General features: G+C 36.1%; 1 protein-coding gene across 2 annotated transcripts in view; it reads left to right on the forward strand.

The window, feature by feature from the left end:
- Window positions 1-26,389, forward strand: part of CNTNAP2 (contactin associated protein 2) — a 2,323,962-nt gene that overhangs the window by 912,233 nt on the left and 1,385,340 nt on the right. For both annotated transcript variants that reach the window (XM_063641685.1, XM_063641684.1), the window contains exon 4: window positions 24,275-24,422. In XM_063641685.1, coding sequence (XP_063497755.1) covers window positions 24,275-24,422 — 148 coding nt within the window. The remainder of the gene's footprint in view (window positions 1-24,274; window positions 24,423-26,389) is intronic.

Raw genomic sequence — 26,389 nt, forward strand, 5'->3', positions numbered from 1 at the left:
TATCCATATAACCTTCCTAGAAGGGCTTCCTTTATAGGTTAAATTTTAATTGTGTTTGGTGTTGTGAGTAGAGCTGTCAGTATTGGAATATTCATCATGATCTTCATATTAAGGACTTATTTATTAATTACTTTATTTTATGCTCAATGACCCTTCTGCCTATTGTGTGTAAGGCAGAATTCTAGATAGAAGGAATACAGATGAATAAAAATGGTTAGTCCCTAGTCAACAAGGTTCAAATGTAATATGGGAATAAAACAAGTGTGTGAATCTTTACAGTACAAAGCAGAAAATACTTTGTGTAATAATGATGTTTCAGAGCAGAAAGAACTCACAACTAATTAGTTCTAATCAAAATTGGGGTATAAGAGAGAGAGTTGCTGATAGAGGTCATCAATGATTCATAGAATTTAGCTAGAAAAAAATAATAAGTGGACAGAAATGTTCTGGCTATAGCAGGTAGTGTGAGAAAATGAAGAATATAAAACAGGATTAAGACAATGGAGTAGTATAGATATAGTATAGTAAGGTATGGTATGGTATAGTATAGTATAGTACAGTACAGTATACATATAGTATAGTACAGTACAGTATAGTAGTATAGTATAGCTATAGTATAGTATAGATGAAATACATAATGTTTGTAGGTGATGGTAGTTGATTGGGAAAAATAGATTTTGCACATATCATAGATGATCCCAGATCCTAGGATGAGCTATTACACTTGATGCAATCATCATCAAGATACCAGTGAAGGGTTCTATTTATATAAGCTGTTTAAAAATATTTAAGAGAATCTATTTTTGAATATTTTTCTATTGTTCTATAGACTTTATTGAACTAGTGTGGAACTGGATTTTGAATGCCTAATTAGGATGAATTTAATAACACAATAGAAAGGCTACAGGGTTAAAGGGTCTAGTCTGGAATGATAGATGTGCACAAGTTATGTCTTGACCTTGATTGTTAGTTGTCTTATTGAAACACTACACAGCTCACAAAACCACTGGGCCCCATATCTCCTTGTTATGTGGAGTTGTCCTTTATTTGAGTTGATCCACTTAATGCTGTCATCTGGAGGAAAATACCAGTCTGCCACACTGTGCTGCATTCTTAGTGCATTTGCTGTTATTCATACATGCTCTGTAAGGCCCAGTTTGATAGGAAATTTAGGCCAATGAGATAACACAGCTCACCTCCTGACTCCTATAATGACCCAGGAATATTGTGTCATCAACAACAGGTTTTCTAAATAATATTGCCTTTAAAAATACTTTTTAAAATATATCAGGGGCTTGGAAGTTTGAATATAGTTTCAGAAGTCAATTGAATATTTCCTTCATCCCAGCATAAATCCAGGAAAACAGAGAAAGGAATGGAGCGGGATACACATAGTCAGAGAACACTAAGGTTGGGCAACAAAGAAAGAATGTAGTTTCATGTTCTTAGCAATATTATTATTAAGATGCATTTCTTGTTACCATTTTTCAGTATTTTGTGATTAAAATCAATGAAGCAACCCAGTACCCAAGGTTTTGGATGCACACTTTTGATAAAAATCCTGAAACGTGTACACGATTACATAAGGAGTCACGCAAGTTCAATGAGCATCCAAAAGTCCCTGAACGAGATTGTCCAGCCAGGGTCCGCAGGCCACATGCAGCCCAGGATAGTTTAGAATGTGGCCCAACACCAATTGGTAAACTTTGTTAAAACCTTATGATTTTTTTTGCAATTCTTTTTCAGCTCATCAGCTATCATTAGTGTGTGTCTTTTGTGTGTGGCCCAAGACAATTCTTCTTTCAATGGGCCCAGGGAAGCCAAAAGATTGGACGCCCCTATTCTAGAAGCTGATTCACTATCAGCATCCCACATAGTCCCTTGTTTTCAATTACATATTCTATAGACATCATTATTTCATAGGCCCAATTAAAATGCTCAGGGCTTTTGTTTTGTTTTTTAGCCAGTTCTTTGTATGTTATATTTTTCAGACTACCACTATCCTGATCAATGTAAAAGATAAGACTATTATTCCCCTTAGCATGAATATTTTGTTTCTAATAATTCGCTCTAAGGTCAAAATAGTGTTGCCATCTGTCTCACTTCACTCACTTTTCTCACAGTTATAAAACAACCCCAAGGTTTCTCCAAATCAAGGTGTTCTTACAACAATTCTCTTCCTCCTCTTACCGGTTTAATTCACTTTGGAACTTCAAGATATTTGCACAAATATTCAACAAACTTAATCTTATTTTGTTTTACCTCCTTGTGGTTTTTGTTATTTCCAAATGTTGCCTCAGTCATGAAACACCTTGTTTTTCTCCTAAGCTTTTAACCCCTTGAACATTTGATAACAATTTCTTATTTGCGTTCATCAAACATAAATCAATTTTTGACCTATAGAGGGTTAAAGATAGAACACTCCAGCAACCACGAAGGACACTCATGTTCCTGACATTTATGTATTTATAAATATATTTTAGGTATGGCCATGCAAACCTATTTTCTCTTAATTTTTTTGTCATGAAAATATTTTTCAAGTTTTTCTTACTTTGATATATATGAAAGACTCTATACTCTTTTGGCCACTTTAGCTGTCCTGTAGACCCTATCTAGACCTTCCAGAGTTTTGTTATTTCTTTGTTGCAGATTGTTGACCAGAATTACAAATGGTATCTCACAGAAACACTGAATTTTACAAAGTGAGATAAAGCTTCCCATTTTATTTCTTTGGTCTGATTTCATTGTAAGAGTTCAGTGAGTCATTGCCTGCCAGGAATCATCTACAGTGACTCCTAGATCAGTCCGCAGCTGTAACGAGCTCACTATTCCAGAAATACAAGTTTGAAGAGCTTCCTACTCAACCCTCCCTTAGAAAATTACCCAAAATTGATCATGTAAAGCCCACTTTCTGCTTCTCCATATTCATTTTTATGGCAAAGTTTCCCCGCTAGCCTGGATTTTCACTATGCAGAAGTGTTCAGGGTTATCTACAGACATAATACCTAAATTGTATATATTTATAATACATATATATGTACTCTCTCTATATACACATATATTGTACTATATATGTGTTTATATATGTACTATATATATATATGCACACACGTGTATGTACTTTATATACACACACACAAACACATGGTTTTTATTTTTTTATTATTAACCTAAATATAAAACAAGATCTCCGGAGAAAATTTTGTTAATGTGTTCCCATCATGAAAACACACAATAAACTTGTTTATTGTTCTATCTATAACAAAATATTTAAACTAATTGTATCCCAATTTGAGTATAATTCTTGTGGAATTTGCCAAAGTATTTTTTTCCTTCAAATTGGAAAACAAACATAGGATTCTTCTTGGGAGATATTTATCTTCTTAATCAAAGAACTTCATTATATTCATCAAACACCACAGTGCTGGTCACTTGCGTGTTTCTAATGAATTATATTTGGTGTTCATTGACTCTATTCTTTTTAATAGAGGTCATGGTTTGTCATCTATGGAACCGAGAATCATTAATCATAACTTGGAATTAATTTGAAGAGATGGTTTTTAAAAACTTGTCATAGGCCTGGCTTTTGCAATACAGGGTTCGGGTTTCCTTCCTTCATGATAAACATTTGCATAAAAGAACAAAGCTTTTAGAACCTTATCGTGTTGTTCAACTTTAGGGATATTAAAAGAGAAAGAAGCCTGAGATGAACATGGCCAAAGCAACTGACAGCTTCATCCACTGAAGAGGGAGTTTCCAATTGCATGTTTGTTTCTCTCCCTACATGTGCTAACATTTGTTTAGAAATTGTATATTATTTTGAAACCAAAAAAATCAACTCTGAGGTATAAATTTTGATAGTGCAAGGACCCATTTATCATGCCTGACATATAATCTTTTAAATTAAATTTTTATTGTGCAATGGTTACAGTTTCACCTGCCTTTGTAAGAAGACTTTAGAGAGATGCCATGTATCCTTTTTATCCAGTCTCCTCCAATGGCATCTTGTAACACTAGAGTGACCACCAGTATATTCACTTTGATGCTTTAAGAATACAAAATACTTCCATCACCACAAGGATCTCTCCTGTTATCATTTTGTAGCCTCACATACTTCCACTTGTATTCCTCCTCAACCCCTAGCAACCACTAATTTCTTGGCATCATGAACCAGAGAATTTATTCATCACTAAGTCTGTTCTGCCAGGATCTGCCGCTCTTCAACCATAACTCCTAGTTACTCCTGACGACTTCTAGGCTTCTGCCCTCCTTGGGCATCAAGTTTACTGCCAGTTGCCTTCTGAGTAACCTGCAGTCACCACTGGAGATGTAATTGAGTCCTCATGTGCCCAACTTATTTGGTTTTCACCTTAAAATTATTTTTTAAAACACTATTATTCCCACATTTTCCCTCTACACTTGGTTTACTAATTTGCATGTGTAGTTTATAGGGCCAAGCTGGCGATAAGTTACTGTTAAACTCCTCTCTTTATTTCCCGAATCTCCTATTCATGTTCCAGTTTAAACTCAGCTGGGAACACCTTGTCTCATTCAGAACTTAATCACAGTCTTTAGATATAGTCTTTTTTGTTTTCTTTATATGCTTATTATTAACATGTAGTATCCAGTACCTAATCCAATGACAGTCACAAATTGGCCCATCAGTGGCAAGAAATTTAAAAAATGGACACTATAGTGAGGACTAAATTCAAAAATGACAGCCAAACTGGATTTTCTCAAGCACATTCTGCTAATTTGTATTACGTTTAAAGAGAAAAAATTACTTTTGGGTAATTGAACATCTATATCACAATTGCAGTGGTGGTTACACGAATCTATACAACTGGTAAAACCTATATACAACAAAAAAATACATAAAAACTAGTTAAATCAGAATAAAATCTGTAGTTTAGTTAATTTTATTGTGACAATGCCAATTTTCTGGCTTTCACGATTGTACCATATCGTGTAGAATGTTATTATTGGAGGAAATGGAGGAAGGTTACCTAGGAACTCAACTGTATTAGTCCATTCTCACATTGTTATAAAGAAATACTGAGACTGGGTAAATTATAAAGAAAAGAGGCTTAATTGGCTCACAGTTCCACAGGCAGGTGAAACTGTAATCACTGCACAATAAAAATTTAATTTAAAAGATTATATGTCAAGCATGATAAATGGGTCCTTGCACTATCAAAATTTATATCTCAGAGTTGATTTTTTTGGTCTCAAAATGATATAAAATTTCTAAACTAATGTTAGCACATGTAGGGAGAGAAACAAGCATGCAACTGGAAACTCCCTCTTTAGTGGATGAAGAGGAAGCATGGTGCTAGCATCTGCTCGGTTTCTGGAGAGGCCTCGGGAAACTGTCAATCATGGCGGAAGGTGAAGGGGAAGCAGGTGCTTCTGATGATTGGACTAACAGGAAGAGAGTAAGGAGGAGGTGCCCCACCCTTTAAACAATACCTCACATGAGAACTCACTATCTTGACCAAGGAGGATCTTGCTAAACCATTAGAAAGCACCCATATGTGGCTGGGCGCTGTGGCTCAAACCTGTAATTCTGGCACTTTGGGAGGCCGAGGCAAGTGGATCACTTGAGGTCAGGAGTTCAAGGCCAGCCTGACTTACATGGTGAAACCCCATCTCTACTAAAAATACCAAAAAATTAGCCGGGTGTGGTGGCACGCCCCTGTAATCCCAGCTACTCCAGAGGCTGAGGCAGGAGAATCACTTGAACCCGGGAAGCAGATGTTGCAGTAAGCCAGAATCACACCACTGCACTCCAGCCTGGGAAACTGTCAGACTCTGTAAGAAAAGAAAGGAAAGGATAGGAGAGGGGAGGGGAGGGGAGGGGAGGGGGACAGGGAGAAGAAAGGGGGGAGGGGAGGGGAGGGGGAGGAGAAGGGAGAGGGATAGTAGAGCAGAGGAGAGGAGGGGGAGGGGAGAGGGAGGAGGGGGAGGGGAGAGGGAGGAGGGGGAGGGGAGGGGAAGGACAAAGAAACCTCCCATATCATCCAATCACCTCCCACTAGGTCCCATCTCCAACGCTGGGAATTACAATTCTACATGAGATTTGGGCAGGGATACATATCTAAACCGTATCATCAACTATTTTTGCAACTACTATGTGAGTCTAAAATTATTTCAATTTAAAAAATAAAGGCAAAACCCATCATACTTACAGATTATTATGTGATTTAAAGTCCCTATCTCTCTCATTCTGTATGTGTGTCTATACATTACATGTATATATCTCAGATAGCTAAATGCATGTGCTTATTTGACATACAGGTGTGTTGCTGTTGTTTTTTTTAATTTTTGTATTTTTAAAAATTTTTTGAGACAGAGTCTCACTGTATCACCCAAGGTGAAGTTCAGTGACACGATCTCGACTCACTGTAACCTCCGCCTCCTGGGCTCAAGCAATTCTCATGCCTCAGCCTCCTGAGTAGCTGAGATCACAGGTGTGCGCTACCACACTGGCTAATTTTTTCCTTTTTAGTAGAGACAGGGTTTCACCATGTTGGCCAGGATGGTCTGGAATGCCTGACCTCAAGTGATCCACCTGCCTCAGCCTCCCAAAGTGCTGGGAGCCACAGTGCCCAGCCTGACATCGTTTTTATGGATTTCAAAATATAAAGTATTTACCTTGTTTGAAAGTTCATAGTGTATGTAAAATTGAAGATAGGATCCTGAGATATGTATGAAAGCATTATAATGCATAGGCGTTTGTGTGAAACATAGATTGTATCTGAGGAGAAAGCAATTACAGTAGAATACTAATATCAAAAATATATAAATAAGATGATAGGATCCCAAAGTATAATTTTGTTTGCTTTTTAGACTAACAAAATATTACCACATCTCAATAAATGAAAAACATGAATGGCATATGCTTTTTCCATCGATCTAATTTTTGTTAAGAAATATAAAATGTTTTAGAATTTTACTTATATAATTCAAAAATGTTTCCTTCATATTTATAATAATACTTAAATATGGAAATGAATACATCGTCTTGAATAACACTGAGTTTATTCTTGGAATGTCTTTTTTTTTTTCTGTTAGAGATTTTCTTTCATTTTCTTTTTATTTTTCCCCAGGATACTATCATGCCTATCTTTCTCCTTCACAGGATATTTTCCAAAGAGAACTTGAATAAAATAGACTTGATTACTACTGTTTTATTCTCAAAATAAGCTAATGGCTTAAGACTTGTTCCTTGATTTGAGGGGGCTTTTTGGTACACTTATTCAAAAAGGCAGATTCAAAATAAGCTCTCTACTTTTTTTATTCCTCAGAATCTCTGTTTGTATGTAATTGGCTAACAAAACCCATTGCTTATTAGATTTGTCTCAGCGCTAAAAAAAAAAAAAAAAAAAAAAAAAAAAAAAAACTCCTTAAAATTATTGCAAACCTGCATCTATCACACCTGATTACTCCAGGAGGAAAAACAAAACAAAACAGAACAAAAAAAAAAAAAAGAAGAAGAAAAAAAAAAACTTGCTCTGGATAACATTTTATGACAATAGCTTTACAACAGAGGACTTATCTTCAATGTGTGCTCTATTCCTCATGTCACTCTTTCTTCCCCTTAATTGAGGAAAATGTGTTCAGAAGTTAAAGCTGTGGCCATCTATTTAAAGTTTTATGTTATTCAGCTTAGAAAGCAAATAAAATTTTCGTATGTACAAGGGAATATAGCATCGCTCAAGTAATACCCATCACATTGCACAAGAAGTGGATAATCTTTCTTTATAAAATAAAGCATTAAAGATGGAAACTGTATAGATCTTCTGTAAATCAGAAGCTGTATAACCAGCTACTTAACTCAAATTCTAAAAACAACCCAGTGTTTGTATGTGGATGGCACCAATATAACAAATATATTTCTTCAGTTAAGTCGATTATGTTAATTTGTTGAAAATAATCTGTTAAGTGCATCACTTAGTATCCCTTAAACAAAACATAGGGTGATAATTGTGCAAATTATTATTTCAACTTATTGAGTTGGCAAGGTATGAACCAAAGGCAAACTACATCTGTATTTTAGGTTAAGTAATTAGGTTCTTACAGATTGAGATTTTCATTTAAAAAGATTTACCTTTTGGATAGTATATAAAGTGAATTGGAGGACAGACTGGAAGCAGGGAGAGCATTCTGAGAGCTCTCAGGGGAGAAGGAGGGTTTGGCCAAATACAGTGGCCACAGGCGTGAAAAGCCGTTACTGGAGAGGCAGGACCTCCAGCACCTGGGACATTGTGAATGTGAGTGGGGAAGAACAAGAACCATGGATGCGATAGAGATTCTGGCTGAAGGACTAGGAGGGTGGCAGCATCAGCAAATGGTGTGGGTGGAAAATAGAAAGTAAACACAGTTTTGATCATAAAAAGGCATTTTTTAAACATCTTGCAGCCATTCAAATAAAGATGTTTAATCAAAAGTTGGAAATTCAGGCCTAGATCTCAAAATCCAACTTAGGGCTGGAGATGTGGATATGGGAATCAATCTCCAATATTTGCATTGGAATGAGACCTCCTAGAAGGAGGTTGAGTTGAAAAAGTCAGCAATTCTTGTGCAAGAATACAAATGGGATCAGAGTCTCATGGAGAAAGAAGCATTACAAGAATACCAACTGCACCAAAAAGGTTCCCTAGGGTTAAAACTGATAAAGAAGGCTTAGGTTTCACTTTATTAGTGCAGGAGACTAATTGTAGGACAAGAGAAGAGTGATGGAAATGAGCTTATATCCTTGAAAGTTTGAATATGAAATTGTCTCTTCAAGAAATTTGGGAGGTCAATAATGCAATATGGTAATTGAAGAAGTGAGTTTGAAATGTGAGTTAGTTAAAAGATATTTGATGGAGTTTTTTGTTTTCTTTATTTTTTTTCTGAAATCAAGACTTTAGGCTTGTTTCATTAAAAGAGTTGAGGCTGAGAGAGATGTTAAGGAATACAGGGGCACCACAGAGGTATAGCTAATGAACAAGGGAGAATAGAGTTGGATGAGAAGATGGGATTAAACAGCCCGAGTAGGATTTGTCCCTTGTTAGACCATAGAAGAAAGCCAGTTGGGTAGTAGATTGTGGCTAGACCACACTTTATTAATCCATTTGTCAGTAAATACACATTTGAGATATTTCTAGATTGGACTGATTATGCATAAAGCTACCAGGCTCTCAGGAGGTCACAAAATAAATCTAGGGAGTGAAGGAAACAGATAATAACAGCAAAATATTAGTGTTGAACTTACATTTGAAGACATAAAAGCAGATGATGTCACTTGTGAGAAAGTAGCGAGAACAGCATGACCTTTAATAATCCATAGAAAAAGAAGAAAAATCCAATGAAGATAAAGGAGAAGCAATCAGAGATCAAAAGACTTTTGCAAAATAAGATATGTTCTTCAGTGAGAAAGATTCCAGGAGAAGATGACTAAGGGAGATATTCAAGAAAAATTTAAAAGAAGATTATTTCATTATCATCAATTATTTCATTATCATCAGTGATTTTTCTGATTTGTTTCAAAAGAAACAGCAATGAACAAATTGCTAAAGCTTAAAGAGAGCGTGGAAGAAGAGGGAAAAACAGAGCAAACACCATTTATTTGAGAAGTTTTAAAGTGAAAGGGAATAGAAAACCAGGCATAGTACAAATGGAGAAACATAATGTAAAAAGGGTTTTGTTTTCTTCCCATGAAAGACGAAATCCAAATACATTGAAAAAAATGGCTTCTGTAGACCCAAGAATTGTCACTTATTTTGGCTCTTCTATATTTTGAAGAAACATTACATGGTATTAATCATCCAATAGATAATAAAAATGGAAGCATATTAAATTGGAAGAAGAGTAAAATTATTAATGCTTAAATCAGACATTACATTTTGTATTAGAATTATTAATATTTCATGCCATACATTTATCCAACTAAAGAATTTCACATTTTGAAAAAGATAAAATTGAAAGATGGTAATTTACCTTGCTATCACAAATAATTCTCACTTTAACTAAAACTTGATAATTTTGTTGATTATATGCTTATAAAAAGCACTTGGTTCCACATTTAGAAAAATATTTTATCCCAAGTACTTTCCAAAGAGTATATTATCATATTTGCTGCCATTAATACTTAACAAATACCTGCGAAAAGCAATGGTTTTGGAGGATAACCTGAGGGCAGTGCAATCTATCTATTCTTCTAGATACTGTAAACAATTTCTAGAGTAAGCGTGTCAGTAGGGAGCTGAATACCTGCATCAAAAGTGTTGGTTACTGCTATAAATTTGTGTTTACTGAATTGAGGTTTGGCGTTTTTCCATGGGGCTACATTGAGAAAAACTGTAATGTATTTCCTATGAAATTTTTTGCTGTTTTTAAATGGATCTTCTTGAACGCTTCATTCTTTATGTAGCATAGTTTCTTTTATGTGAGGATTTGGGAAGTTTCTTTCTGGGCCCAGTACCTTGAGTATTATGCTTCTTCAAGCAACTGGTTAGATTTTAACAGGTAAGATGAACCTTGAAATTAATTCTGTCTGCATTTATGTGATATGCCAGAAAATTTAAAGCCAAATTTTTAGACACTCTCCTATACAACAATTGTTTTTGGTTTTTCATATTTTTATCAAGCTAGGACATAGATAAGTATTTTTAATCAATTTGTAGAGAAATAAGTTCATTTAACAGCAAAGTTCTTTTTCCCCAGTATCTTATTTCCTGTTCCACTCTCCCTTTACACTTTTATATCAATTTGTTCCCTTACCAACTTAGAAATTAGCTATTGGTTAATGACTTCTTGGGTCAATTACTAGTTAGCTGACTTACTTTTCCACACACCTGACCTATTTTTAGAAGTTATATTAAGGCCGGGCATGATGGTTCATGCCTGTAATCCTAGCACATTAAGAGGCCAAGGTGGGAGGATTGCTTGAGCCCAGGAGTTTGAGGCTGCAGTGAGCTGTGATTATACCACTGCACTTCAGCCTGGGCTACAAAGCAAGACCCTGTTTCAAAAAAAAAATTATAATACATATGTTTAATTCTCTATTGGTTAATTTTGTTACATTTAATAATATACCTATAAATAGGTCTACTCTTCTGTCAAATTTTGCTAATATCATTTGACTCTTTACTTGGAAGATGAGTATATTACTTACCATGTCCTTTCTTCTACATTTTCTTATCCATTTCTATCTCCAAACCTCTGCCTCTTAGGTTGTATTTTAACATTGCCAAGATTGATAATGTTACATATGTTTTTCTTAGTTTGTCTAAATATTTATTTAAAATATCACAAAATGGATAGCATATATCTAATTATTTTCATCCTTTCTTATGGCTTGACATGAAGGATAAAGAAAAAATTAAAGGAGGTTTGGAAAGAAAAATAATATATTTGAGTAAAATTTAAAATAGATTTCTGATGCTATATTAGATTATCATCTGAAAAAATTTATTTGTCAGTATCTTAGAAATTCAAATATGCATCCATTCTATAACCCAGAAATTCTTCTCCTAGGCATTTATAACAAATGCTCACAGCAATTTTATTTATAATAGTGAAAAAAAAACTGGAAACATCCCAGTATCTATCAACACAAAAGTGGATACAGGTTATAGTAAACTTATACAATGGAATAGTACACATAAAAATAGAAATGTGCTACTGATAATAACAATATGGGGGAATCTTAAAATTATTCTGAGTAAAAGAAGCCAGTGATGTTTGATTAATTTATTATGAAGTTCAAGAAAAGTCACAATTGGCTGGGTGCAGAAGTCCATGCCTGTAATCCCAGCACTTTGGGAGGCCAAGGTGGGCAGATCACTTGAGGTCAGGAGTTCGAGACCAGCCTGGGCAATGTGGTGAAACCCTATCTCTACTAAAAATACAAAAATTAGCCGGGCATGGTGGCCCGTGCCTGTAGTCCCAGCTACTCAGGAGGCTGAGGTGGAAGAATCACTTGAACCTGGGAGATGGAGGTTGCTGTGAGCTGAGACCATGCCACTGCAGTCCAGCCTGGAAAACAGAACAAGACTCTGTTAAAACAAAAGGCAAAATTAACTATGGTTATAGAAATCAGAAAAGTGTATGCATAGGGCGAGGACTGAGGGGATTGATGAGACTAATTTCTGGGATAATAAAACATTCTATATCTTGATAGTGAGTGAGGATCACATGGGTGATCACATTTCTCAAAACTAATCAAACTATTCACTGGTTTTCAGTTTACTGTATTGAAAATTATTATCATTCTTTTTTAAAAAATGACATATTGCTCCCTGAACAGTCTGCAGTTTCACTGAGAGATCAAATAATAAACATTATAATTTTAATTTTCATAATAATAAGTATTATAATATAGGTAAGCACACAATTTCAAGATGAGCATCATGTAACCCCACTATGCCTTTATCAGATCTGTTTCACTTTCCTTCTGTTGCAGATATAGCAGTCTCTTGGACACTAAGGTTAAGATAAATATGATACATGACCAGTGGAATGTAGCAGAGGTGATATTTTCTCTATCAAATCTGGCCATAAACCAGATTTGTATTCCTATATATTTTTCCTTTATATATATTCCTACATATTCCTATATATTTGTCTTTTATATATATTCCTATATATATTGCCTATATATTTGTTCATTCCTATATATTTGTCTTCTGTTTCTGTGGTGGACTTGAGAATCAGATGTTGATGACAAAAACCAAATGAAGTGAGCCTGGATCCCTGAATGACTATGTGGAACAGTGCTCCTCTGCCCTTTTCTTTCTATACTGAAATGTGACGTGGGCAAAAAACAATCATTTATTATAGTAAACCACTGGAAAGAAGGAAACAAGAAAGGAGAGAAGGAAGGAAATTAAGAAGAAAAGAAAGATGGAAGGAAGGAAAGAAAGAGAGAAAAAAAGGAAAGAGAAAAAGGAAGGAAGTTGGAGAGAAGGAAGAAGAGGGAGTCAGAGAGTAAGAAAGGAATCCATGGTTCTTCTGCCAGGGACTTAGACTGGAGACAAATAAACTATGGGAGGCAATAAAGCCATTAAAAAGACAGTCCACTGGTTGAGTAGGCTGAGAACAAATGATCACAAAGAATGAAACATATTGAATACCATCATCATGTGATGCCCCTAAAGAATAAAGAGAAGGAATCAAGAATCAGATTTTTAAGATTTTACTTTATTAATTTTCAAAGTCAAATTATTGCTTGCAAAATAATGCTGTTCTTAATGCTTCTGGTATGATGATTCTAAAATGCTTTCACAACATTGACAACATTAAGAAGACAAGATGTATTTATTTGGGTCAACAGCAGTAGGGTCTAGAGAGGATATTGCTGCATATATATATGTGTGCGTGCGTGTGTGTGTGTGTGTGTGTAATATGTTGGCATGTCTCACAATGTTTGACATGGTTTTGCAATCAAAAAGAGTGTATTTTTAGCATAGTTCAAGTGAATTACCCAAGTGAACAAGCTAAATTTGATTGGGGTGGGGGTTTAATTTTTACATCTCTCCTAGCAAGTCTCTCAAGATTTTTCCATGATTATTTTCTTTTTATCCCATCATCTCTGACACCAAGCCACATTACATAATTATAACAACATCCCCCTACAACTAGGAAAACCTTATACATTACCCTGGTATCTTTTTGAGTCAGTCTAGCATGCTCTATTTTTTTTCCTATAAGATATTATCAAATATATGGTTTTTAACTATCAATGGTAATAGAACTGGTTTTTGTACATCCAGAAATAACAAGAGCCTACGAAATGTAGATAGATGGGAATTTGGAAATGCACATTTATATTCATTTACTTAAGCACATTTATTGACCACTGAACACTGTGGTCATCGGATACACAGGGACCAAAGAGGTATGGTCTGAAACCTCACAGCTGACTTACATACTTCTGAATCGGTCAGGGAGTTAATCAAAAACATAATGAAGTAATCACAATTGAGTGAAGAAAAAACTAAAACACAGGATGCTCTTGATACAGGCAAACTCCCAAATTGGGGCTTAGCCAGGAGAGTTATTGGCTTCATACAGGAAAGAACCCAAGAGGGAGCCAACAGAGTAAAGTGCAAGCAAAGCAAGTTTATTAGAGTAACAGAATAGGGAAAAATGGCTGCTCCATAGACAGAGCAGGACACACGCAGAGAAGCACTTGTAGACTGCTGGCTAGCTGTATTTATAGCTACTCCTTAATTATATGCTAAATAAGGGCCAGGTAATTCATGAATTTTCTAGGAAAGGAGTGGGGACTTCCCGGAACCAAGGATTCCTCTCTTTTTATACTACGTAAGGTAATTTTCCGGCACTGCCATGGCATTCGTAAACTGTCACGGTGCTGGTAGGAATGCCTTTTAGCAAGCTAATGAATTATAATTGGTGGATAACGAACAGTGAGGACAAGTAGAGGTTGCTTTCTTTGCCATCTTGGTTTTAGCTGGTTTATTTACTGCGTTTGAAACAGGAGTTTTCCCTTTTCTCCCTCGCAGGGCGTGTGATAGGGGTGTGGCTCGCTTCTTGCTTCTTCACTGCTCGCCTGCGCAAACCCATAGGGGGAGCACGCACAGGAGCAGGTCATGGAGCTTCAACCCTATGGTGCTGTCTAGGGTTTAGTGTTTACAGCTCCTGAAGCCCTAGTGGGTGTGTGTTACCTTGTGCTCTCTTAGTTTTGCCATCTGCAGGTGGCTTGTGTTAATCAGTTCAATTAGACCCCCTGCCTTACTGCAAGGACAGGGGGCTTTCTGTATCCTGGGTTTTTGCCTCGGTGTACCAGAAAAATCGGATCACATGTGGGCTTCGAGAATGGGTGTAAGGTTTTATTGAATGAAGGCAGGTCTCAACGAGGTGGATGGGGAGGTCAGAAGGGGGATGGAGTGGGAAGGTGGTCCTCCCCTGGAGCTGGGCTACCCAGCTACCAGACTCTGCTCCAGCTGCCCTTGGCTGAATCCCGTGTGCTTTTCCACTCCTCTGCTCCTCTCGATGTCCAGACACTTGTGTCTGGGTCCACTAGGGTCTCAGGGTTTTTGTAGGCACAGGATGAAGGGTGTGGCGGGCCGGAGTGATCTTGGAAAATGCAACATTTAAGTGCAAAAACAGAAATGCCTGTCTGCACTTAGTTCCGTGGGTACAGGCCTGAGGGTGGAGCCCTCGCCAGGGACCCTGCCCTTCTCTACCCAGCACTTCTCTGCCCCCCACCCATATCGCATTCTGTTTTGATCAGATCCTGCTTTGATCAGTAGAGTCCTGACTGGTAATCAGAAAAAAAGTCCTGCTGATCTCCTACTATGAGGCACCCTATGGAACGAGGGCATGAGGGGTGGCAAGGCAAGGTCCCTCCTGTCAGGAAGTGCTGTCTGAGCTGAGTCCTACAGGATGTGGGAGACCAGCCAGATAAAACTAATGAGCAGAGACTCCAGGGGAAGAGGCCAGATTGGAAGGGTAACAGGTGCAGTGTTTTACGAAGGTCCTTCTTATCTTCCTGCCTCAGCAGGGAATATAACTAGTCCTGGAAACTCACATCAAGGCCGCAAAATGGAAAATCTATTTCTACATTTTGATATAAGTTGTTAGCATGGGGAAAATAAAATCTAAAATCTGGCAAGAAATAAAATTTCCATTAAAGGGAAGTGATTATAATGATCACAGTTTTAGTACATTAACATAAAGAATAGTCAATATGTGTTTCAATGCCACAGAGTCATTTTATGTTTTAAGCAAGTAAGATCTCTCACTTTAGGAAACATTCAAGTCGTTCTCACATAAGTTCCCACCTATGAGACCTGTTATCAGTATGCAAAAAGCTCTTCCTAGATTTACTTACACAATAGCTAATTGTTTTAGGCACTTTTTTTAGTCTTAAGTAAAACCTTTACATGAAGATAGAGTCTCATTCATTCCTATAGGAGCTTGTGATCTTTTACGTTAGGTCTCCTAAAAAGTGAGGTTTTAGTTAGGAATAAATACACTTATTCTCATCATAAAGTAATTTGCATTACACTTCAAACCTCGTAATAGTAAATTTGAGAAAAAAAATGTTAGTTCATGCATCATGCATAGCATACTTCTAATACTTTATATAGTCTCCTCCATTTTGATAAATTACATTTTCCAAGTGATTACAAAATACTTTTCCAAAGTTTACTGGTTCTTAAATGTCAACTGGCTGGGAAGTCTGAGACTTGTGCATCCTATCTAATTTGCAAGCAAGATTTAATTTCAAAGACTCTTAGTCCGTGGGCTGGCAAACTGTAGCCCATGGGACAAATCTTGTCCACACCTGTTCTTTTAAAGTTTGTGAGCTATGAGTAATTTTTACATTTCACAAGTGTATTTAAAAAAAAAGGAAGAATAATAATATGGGACAGAGGGGCATGTAACCTGCAAAGCCTAAAATATTTACTCTCTGGTACTTTGTAGAAATGCTTTGCTTCACTACCTCTTAGACCATCTGAAATATTGTTTTAGCTAGAAAAAATAGTGCACCTAGTGGAAATTTTTCAGTTATTAAGACCAGTAATGTTTATTCTAAAATTAACATTGTGGATGACTTACAATATGTTAAAAAAATTCTAACTTTTGATATATATTCGTACAATTTATAAGACAAGGACTCTAAAAGTAGAACCATAGGTTTAACATTTTATTACATTGATTTTAACTTTCCTTAACATCAAGCTTTGTGAGATACATATATGCTATCTTAATTATAATAATAAACCCTATTCTTCTAAGCATATATACAAATCACTGCCTCTAAGAGAGATTTAATAGCAAGAACATGAAATTCACAAGTTGTTGTAAGTGGATTTTTTATTCTTTCATTGATAAATTTGGCTGGCATTTATATGTATCTGCAAAGCACTTGTATACTATTTGTCTAAATGAAGGTTTGATTATAAAGAGTATTATTGTATGCAAGAAAGATTCAACTTTGCTTTAAGTTTTTAATTTTTGATGCAGGTTTCCAGATCTTAAAGATTTTATACAAACTCAGCTGTATATCTTTTTTTTTCCTTTTCACACCTATATGAAAAACTGTAAATGATTTTTTAAAAGAGCCAAGTGATATGAAAAAATGCTCCTTTTCAAGACCTATGATAGTTTATTCTTTACTTTAGTATTTACTAAATAAGATGCCCCCTAGCTGACAAATTCTTCTTTCCTTTTAGGAAACAGTGTCATTCAAACTTTTAAATTACTTGTATTAAAACTGCAGAGGAGTTTGGGTGCTGATAATCACAAAAGAAGCTTGATTTAGGTAAATGTGTGAGAAAACATAATATTGATTTTGTAAAAATTTGTAGAAATAAAAAATAAGGAGAGAAGTAAAATATGAACTCATGATGTACTATCTAATAAATAGACCAGAAATCAAATGTGCATCTAAAAAGCAATATGATAAAAATTATCCATCAGACTTTAAATTTGATATTCAAATATATAATATTAAATATCAAAAATAAAATATATTGTACATAAATGGGAAGATATTTATTTCTAGTTGACAATTTGATTCTCAAATGAAGAGAGTGGAAGAACTTGTTACTTTGTCCCAAGTTTGTCTTTACTAGGTATTCGGCATCCAGTTTTTTTTTTTTCCTTTTTTTTTTTTTGAGATGGAGTTTCGCTCTTGTTTTCCAGGCTGGAGTGCTGTGGCGCGATCTTGGCTCACTGCAACCTCCACCTCCCAGGTTCAAGTGATTCTCCTGCCTCAGCCTCCTGAATAGCTGGGATTACAGATGCATGCCAACACGCCTGGCTAATTTTTTGTATTTTTAACAGAGACAGGGTTTCACCATGTTGGCCAACTTCTCTGAGTCTGTTTCCTGATTTGAAAAAATAGCATCCCTGACAATTTTAGGGTTTTCTTTGAGGCACAAACAATACAGACCATACTAGAACCGTTTAAATAATAGATATATAAATGTTAGACATTGTTTTTATTAAATCAATGGCTACACCTCCTTTTATGTTTCCTGCCTTATCAAATACTGATATTTATGGAGACATTTCACATATATTTACACCTTTGTATTCAAGACAATCGATGGTTCATGCCTGTGGTATTCTTTTGAAATGTTTAAAGCTTCAGTTAGGAAAATGTCTTAAATCTCAATATGCTTGGATGAAAGAAGTGGAAAAATCACAATCTATTGGCGCACACCTGTAGTCCTAGCTACTCAGGAGGCTAAGGTGGGAGGATCATTTGATCACAGGAATTCAAGGGTTACATTTAGCTATGCCTGTGCCTCTGTACTCTAGCCTGGGTGATAGAGCGAGACCCTGACTCTAAAAATAAAATATAATAATAAAAATAATAATAGAAGCACAAACTATTGATTTTGAGAATCCTGAAGAAAATATATAGGATGCATTTTTCCATAAGTAAAGCAAAGACAAACCTTAAGTAAAACACTATTATTCTAAACCTCAAATGTCCATAACATCTTTTAATTTTGCCGGTGAAATCTCAAGTGCAGTATATCTAAATCTTCACTAATTATCTTTCCCTTCAAATATTGTTGTATTAGTCAATGTTATTTCAGTTGCTCAGAAACCAACAAATAAGGAAACAGATCAAATAATCCAAAACACCTTAGCAAGCTCTGGATTTAGATTCTCAAATGATGTCATCGCAGATGTGCTTACTTCGTCTTTCTCTGACATCCACTCCTTTGTAATATCAAAATGGCCAACAGAAGCTCAGTGGGAAGAGCACCCCCATTCCTGCAGTTTTGTTTGTTTTCTTTTCACTCGCCGTGCATTGGGGATCCCAAGGTGTGGTAGGTGTCCTGCTGTTCTTCCACACCACTGTTCCAAACCTCTCTTCCCTAAATAACCTCTGAAGCACTTGTGACCATGTTATTTCATCTATCATTTTGTATTTTCCATTATGCAATTGTCCTCTACTATCTTCCTAGGAATTTATCTTTACTCAGAGAGGGGGATTTTCATGCTCTCATTGTTAAAAATTATAAGATGTATAACTTTCTTGCTTAAAACTCTTCAGTAGATTTCCCTCCAGCACACATAAATGAAATCTGGTGCGTGATCATAAGGTACAGGCCCTCCTCATTCTGTCCTTGACCTCTCCATCTTCTCCCCTGTTCATTCCTTCTCCACACCCTTCCAACAATGCTGACTTCCTTGCTGCCCCCACAAACAGGCACAGTATGCTCATGCCATTTGCCTTTCTGGCCTTTGCATAAACTATATATGTAATTGTATAATTATGTGACTTACATATAAAACATATAGAACAATATGTACGTATTACATACAACATAGTGTCAGTATTGTACGTGTATGTATACATACATATGTATGTGTCTATGTGTATATATATAGATACGTATTCAGGTTCAGGAGTACATGTGAAGCTTTGTTACACAGGTAAACTCTTACGTGACAGGAGTTTGTTGTACAGATTATTTCATCACCCAGGTATTAAGCCCAGTACCCAATAGTTATCCTTTCTGCTCCTCTCCCTCCTTCCACCTTCCACTCTCCAGGAGACCCCAGTATCTGTTGTTTCCTTCTTTGTGTTTATTAGTTCTCATCATTTAGCTCCAATTTATAAGTGAGAACATGTGGTATTTGGTTTTCTGTTCCTGCATTCGTTTGCTAAGGATAATAGACTCCAGCTCCACCTCATTCTTTTTCATTGCCGCATTATTTTCCATGGTGTATATGTAGCACATTTTCTTCATCCAATCTGGGTTGATTCTTTGTCTTTGCTCTTGTGAATAGTGCTACAATGAACATTTGCATGCATGTGTCTTTGTGGTAGAATGATTTATATTCCTCTGAGTATGTTCCCAGTAATGGGATTGCTGGGTCAAATGGTAGTTTTTCTTTTAGCTCTTTGAGGAATCGTCATACCGCTTTCCACAATGGTGGAACTAATTTCCATGCTCACCAACAGTGTATAAGTATTTCCTTTTCTCCAAAACCTAAATGTAAAACCCAAAATTATAAAAACTCTGAAAGACAACCTAGGCAATACCATCCTGGACATAGGAATGGGCAAAGATTTCATGCCAAAGACATGAAGAGCAATCATAACAAAACAAAAATTGACAAATGGAATCTAATTAAACTTAAGGGCTTCTGCACAGCAAAAGAAGCTATCAACAGAGTATAACAGACAAACTATAGAATGGGAAAAAATATTTGCAAACTTTGCGCCTGACAAAGGTCTAATATCCAGCATCGATAAGGAACTTAAACAAATTTACAAGAGTAAAACAACCCCGCTAAAAAGTGGGCAAAGGATATGAACAGACACTTTTCAAAAGTGGCCAACAAGCCTATGAAAAAAAGCTCACCAAGTAGTTTAATAATATAAATGCCATGAAAACTGCAACTCTGTCTACATCGTTGATTTGAACAATATCTGCTACATAGAAGACTCAAGTATCCCCTGAGGGAATGAATGGTGAATGAATAAATATATAAGTAAATGTGTGAATGAAGCATTTTAGCAGAAGGGCTAAAACAGTCTCATTGAGTTAGGTGCCCACCCCTGGTGGTAGGGAGTAGTGTCTGCCTCTCTAGCATCATATGGATTAAGAGTGAATTTTTGATTTTTGATTTTTTTTTTTTTTTTTTTTTGAGACAGAGTCTGGCTCTGTCACCCAGGCTGGAGTACAGTGGCACGATTTCAACTCACTGAAACCTCTGCCTCCCTGGTTCAAGTGATTCTCCTGCCTCAGCCTTCCAAGTAGCTGGGATTACAGGCATGCATGACCACACCTGGCTGATTTTTGTATTTTTAGTAGAGATGCGGTTTCAGCTTGTTGGCCAGGCTGGTCTTGAACTCCTGATCTCAAGTGATCAGCCCACCTTGATCTCCCAAAGTGCTGTGATTGCAGCTGTGAGCCACTGTGCCTGGGGAAGAGTAGAATATTAAGACTGAACTTTTTAAAGAAAATCCAGATGCTATTACTCAAAGAGAAGAGGTTGCTGAGCAGTCGAACAATAAATGTTCATCCTATCATTCCTTCTCTTCCCTTTTCTGTCACCAATGCCTGCACACTAATATCTTGGAATAGGTTGATTATATCTTCTACTCCCTTCTTTCAAGATGTTAATAATTCTTCTTTTGAAATATCAAATCTGTCTTTTTATTTATTTATTGCCCATACCACCACATTGGTGTTGACCTTCAATTACTTGTTACTAATCTTCTTGCTCCCAGTATGATTTCCCATTACCCTGGATCTCATCAATATGGCTTTCATTGTTATTTCTTAACAACAACAACAACAACAACCACACCAACAACAACACATGCTATATTATTTTGTCTCTAATCAGATAGAACCTGTTAAAACATTTATGATTTTTTTCAACATAAATTCTTTCTCCCAGTCAGACTTGTGTCTTTATTCCTATTCCTTGTTGTCTATTCCTGAACACCCTTGGTTCATGTTTCCCGAGAATCTACAATCTTAGTTCAAAAATTCACTTTACCGATAAGCGCATCAAATCTTTTTGTGAGAGACATACAGGGGAAAGGAAAAGTATTTTTTTTAAGTCCTAGAGAGGTTACTCATACAGAGCAAAATTTCAGCATAACTATCGCTGGACTCTGGGTCTTATACTCTAGGTCTGAAATCCTCCTTTATGCCAACCTATTCTTCAATATATCCTATGCCCTTTCTCTCTTGTCTTTTAACCACCACTCTGTCCTTCTATGCAGCTGAGCTCTAACTCTGTGGAATTTGCCTGATGACATAGCCTTCACGGAATTCCAAATATAGGTAAAATTACTAGTTACATAATGCACTTCCATAGTTCCTTTTAATGCTGCCTTTCACCATATCTTTTCAGATTTTATTTTAGGCCTCATAAGATTGTAAATGTCCTAGAGACAGTGTTTCAGGAGAGTTTTTTTGTTGTTTTTCTAAATATTGACATAAAACCTAGCAACATGCTAAGCACACAGTTAATTTTCAAGTTAAAGTTGTTTGGTGGCTTTTGTTGAGTACTACTTAAGATATTAGATTTTGGATTAACCCATATCCAATCGTAGATTTAATTCAAGTGATTTTGGTCAAGGATTCTAATTGTTCTTGCATTTGAAGTCAGAGAACCCAACAGAGATCTTAAAATATAGCCATGGTTTAATGGAATACTTGGTTAGATTTTTAGATTCTTTGTAAAACTAACAGCTGGCTAGAAAAGTACCTACAAAGAAAATTTTTTTTTAGAAATGCTTTTTTTTGGCCGGGCGCGGTGGCTCACGCTTGTAATCCCAGCACTTTGGGAGGCCGAGGCGGGCGGATCACGAGGTCAGGAGATCGAGACCATGGTGAAATCCCGTCTCTACTAAAAATACAAAAAAAAATTAGCCGGGCGTGGTGGCGGGCGCCTGTAGTCCCAGCTACTCGGAGAGGCTGAGGCAGGAGAATGGCGTGAACCCGGGAGGCAGAGCTTGCAGTGAGCCGAGATCGCGCCACTGCACTCCAGCCTGGGCGACAGAGCGAGGCTCCGTCTCAAACAAAAACAAAAACAAAACAAAAAGAAATGTTTTTTTTTCCTTTTGATGAAGTTGTGTCAGCAAGATGCAATGAGGATGCTCTATTAAGTGTTAAAATTCAAGACCTACTGCTCAAATAGTTTTGTTTTATGGATTACAGAGGGTATGACTGTTTGTAAAAGGCAGTGGTAGTATGCAGCTCATTTGAGAAAACCAAGACGAGCACAGCAGGAGTCGTCACAGAAGAACATCCCAATTTTTAAAACATGTAATTGTCCATGTTATAGACTAAACATTATCCATTATGTGGATTGCTGGTACCATCTAAAGGTTATATAAAATTGTTTGAATGCGGGGGAAATCTTTCAGTATACTTCTCATAATTACTAGGCCTTACATTACACATTTTGTATTTCGGAGCACAGGAATTTGACCGGGGAATGCGGGTTGGATAACAGATCTACTACAAACCTGCATTTGTGATGCTTGAATGAACTTAAGCCAGTGCTTTCAATTCTGAAGCTACTCTGTATTTTTTTTTTTAATTAAAAACATCTCTCGGTCTTTACTTTGTATTAGTAGTCTAACTTTAAAACATCATTATTAAAGATAATTTTTTTAAAAGACAAAACTGGTTTTAGATAGAAGCAAATTCAGTCCTTAGGCAAAGAAGACAACATACTAACAATGTAATATAATGCGTGTGTTGCATTTTTCATGATTTAAAAAATAATTTTTAAAATTTCTATTTGTATGATTTTAAGATAATTTAAATCTAAACGATAATATCTTCTAAAAGATAAGGCTAAAACCTCAAGTTATCTATTATAGGGACATTTAGAATGCATATGTGAAGCTGAAACTGCTCATGTTTAAAATAGCACAAGCTTTCACTTATTTGAATTATATCCTCTAAAATATAATAGTTTCTTTCTTTAAATCTTCCTGGAATTATAAGTTTTTACTGACATGTTCCTTTTCATCAGATGGTAAGTTTTTGAGAGTTGAGTCTGGTTTCACACATCCTTGAATATCCCATATTCTCTTGCTCTAACTTATGAAATAGATAGTTTGTAAATCCTTGTTGAATGACTGTTATGTATGCCTCCCAAAAAAATCCATTTGTTCTCCGCTGAGGGGAAAAAAAAAAAGATAATGTGAACTTTCAGTACCAGATAAAAATTCATGGATAGTTATTCTTTCGACAGAATCTTCTATAATGAGAAAAACTGAATTAACATGTTTCTGATCCGTTGAACAAATTCTCTAAATGTGTCTACTCCAATAAAAGGTAGAAAACCCTGACCTCTTCACAATGTGTTCAATTGTTCTTCTTCTCTCACTAATGTTGAAATGTTATCTTTAAATTTCTAATGGTTTTATGGGAGAAAATGTGGAGGAGAATTTTAGAAAGCAAGACATATGGTTAGATGCTATAAAAATCATTTATTGTATAAATTAAATGCAAATATTAGAACTCATTTAAATGTGTATAGAACACAACAGCGGATGCCATTTAGTCTTTCATTCTTTTAATGTATATTTACACGGATGAAAGGACCCATAGAAAATCTGACCTGTTTTCCATTTAAAACTGGACTTATTTTCACATTAAAAATGAGGAAGCAGCTTTTTTCAAATTATTTACAGTGTAAGAAATCACAAGCCCTACCATTGGATGAGATTTGTGTTTATTCTAGCAGATAGAGAACATGATTGTTTCTAAAGTATTTTTCCCAGTTTTTAAAATGCCATTTCCTTTTCCAGGCATTTCCTGGAAACATTAACTCTGATGGGGTGGTCCGGCACGAATTACAGCATCCGATTATCGCCCGCTATGTGCGCATAGTGCCTCTGGATTGGAATGGAGAAGGTCGCATTGGACTCAGAATTGAAGTTTATGGCTGTTCTTACTGTGAGTATCGTATTGTTTAAATTTGTGGCAGGTTTTATCTTTATTTAAATAGCAAGCAGTTTCATTTTAAATTATTTAACATTACTTGCTTTCTCTGACAATAAACTACCTTCTCATTTCATATACATAGATACATATGCATAGATACATACATATATAAAATAAAAGGTTGTTTCCCTATTTGTACGTTATAAATGTATATTATAAACACACACAGAGACTAATAGACATATCACTATATCTTAATTATACTGTAGGTCGAAGATTTGCAAAGTGTTTTTTTGTTCAATAGACTAAATAATAAAGCTTATTAATAAAATTTCTTTGTCTTTTTTTTTTTTCCGAGACGGAGTCTCACTCTGTCGCCCAGGCTGCAGTGCAGTGGCGCAGTCTCAGCTCACTGCAAGCTCCGCCTCCCAGGTTCACGCCATTCTCCTGCCTCAGCCTCTCGGAGTAGCTGGGACTACAGGCTCCCGCCATCAAGCCCGGCTAAGTTTTTGTATTTTTAGTAGAGATGGGGTTTCACTGTGGTCTTGATCTCCTGACCTCGTGATCTGCCCGCCTCGGCCTCCCAAAGTGCTGGGATCACAAGCGTGAGCCACCGCGACCGGCCAAAATTTCCTTGTCTTATGAAGTATTTAAAAAGGGGAAACCTATATTGTTATCCATGTATTTGGGTCTTTATGATGGGTTTTGAAAACATTTCGAAGAACTTCCTTCCAGTTCACTAAGTGTCTCTTCAGTTATGCCTATTCTTATACTAAAGCCAACCACTGGGTTTTAAAGTGAATGACGCTTTCTCTACCAGATTTAATTTATTTTTTCAAATCAATTTGGTCATCTAAAGAGATTATTTTCCCTTAAACATATTTTAAATCTCTCTTGTTATTTCTTAAATACATTATGCTTATATCTAAGAATTCCAACATATGAATTTGGGGGATTATAATTCTTCTATTGTTTCTGCTAATTTTTGCAAATGGTACTTGTTTTCTCCACTCCTCTTCCTCTCTCTTTTTCTTCTTATCCTGTTTGCCTGTCTGTCCTTTTTATCCTTATCTTTATGCTTATCTATATTCTTTACTGTGACCTCAATTTCTTTACAATTTTATCTGTGGAAATTTGTTTGGGCCAAGGTTGATGGTGAATTCTTCTTAAGAGGATGTATCTTTGCTTATTTGCTTCTGTGAAGGCGATACCAACACAGAACTGCTTTCAAGATGATCTCCAGTTGTGGTCGTTGTTTCTTTATGAGACTGCTAGATAGTATAATCTATGAACACGTGATTCGAAAGCATTGGCTTCAAAATATGAATTCCCTAGTAAAATATACTTTCCTCATTCCCGGAAATTTTTCTACCTGCTGTTACAATTGCCTGGGGGAACAAAGATGCTGGGTATGAACAAGGAGGGGAATTGGTTCCTCTATGTTCTGCAAAACGTCTCTTATTAGCCCCTTTCCTACTCATTCCTATAAACCCACAAAGATGAGTTCACACTGAGCAGAAAATTTCAAATGCCCCCGTTGGACAAGCTTTCTAAAATGCCCTAGACACTTAGTATTTTATATAAAAGAATATATGAAGCTTTCACCTCTGTATAAGTTTAGTAATAGAAATTGGTCAAAATATTAGCTATAATAGTGCCTAAATACTGTCTTACTAATTCATAGGCAATAGTGTTATGTGCGAACTACAATAAAGGGGTCATGGAGGTCATTTAAAAATTCTCAAAAACTGTTTATTTGGTTGTCATTTTATTGTAGCAGATAAAATTAGTAGAGAGACAAAAGATTTAGCTCTTCAGGAGAATGTAGCTCTTTAAAAGGAAAATTTAGCATTTCTGGAGAGGCTCAAAAAGAGGTCTAACATAAATTAGAATCCTTGGTCCTATGTGGTCTAGTCATTCATGAACAGAGTGTCATGTTCACACACAGTCTTGCTCTCAGCATAGCATCATGATGGGAA

Source organism: Symphalangus syndactylus, chromosome 6, assembly GCF_028878055.3.
Source record: "Symphalangus syndactylus isolate Jambi chromosome 6, NHGRI_mSymSyn1-v2.1_pri, whole genome shotgun sequence".
NCBI classification, from domain to species: domain Eukaryota; kingdom Metazoa; phylum Chordata; class Mammalia; order Primates; family Hylobatidae; genus Symphalangus; species Symphalangus syndactylus.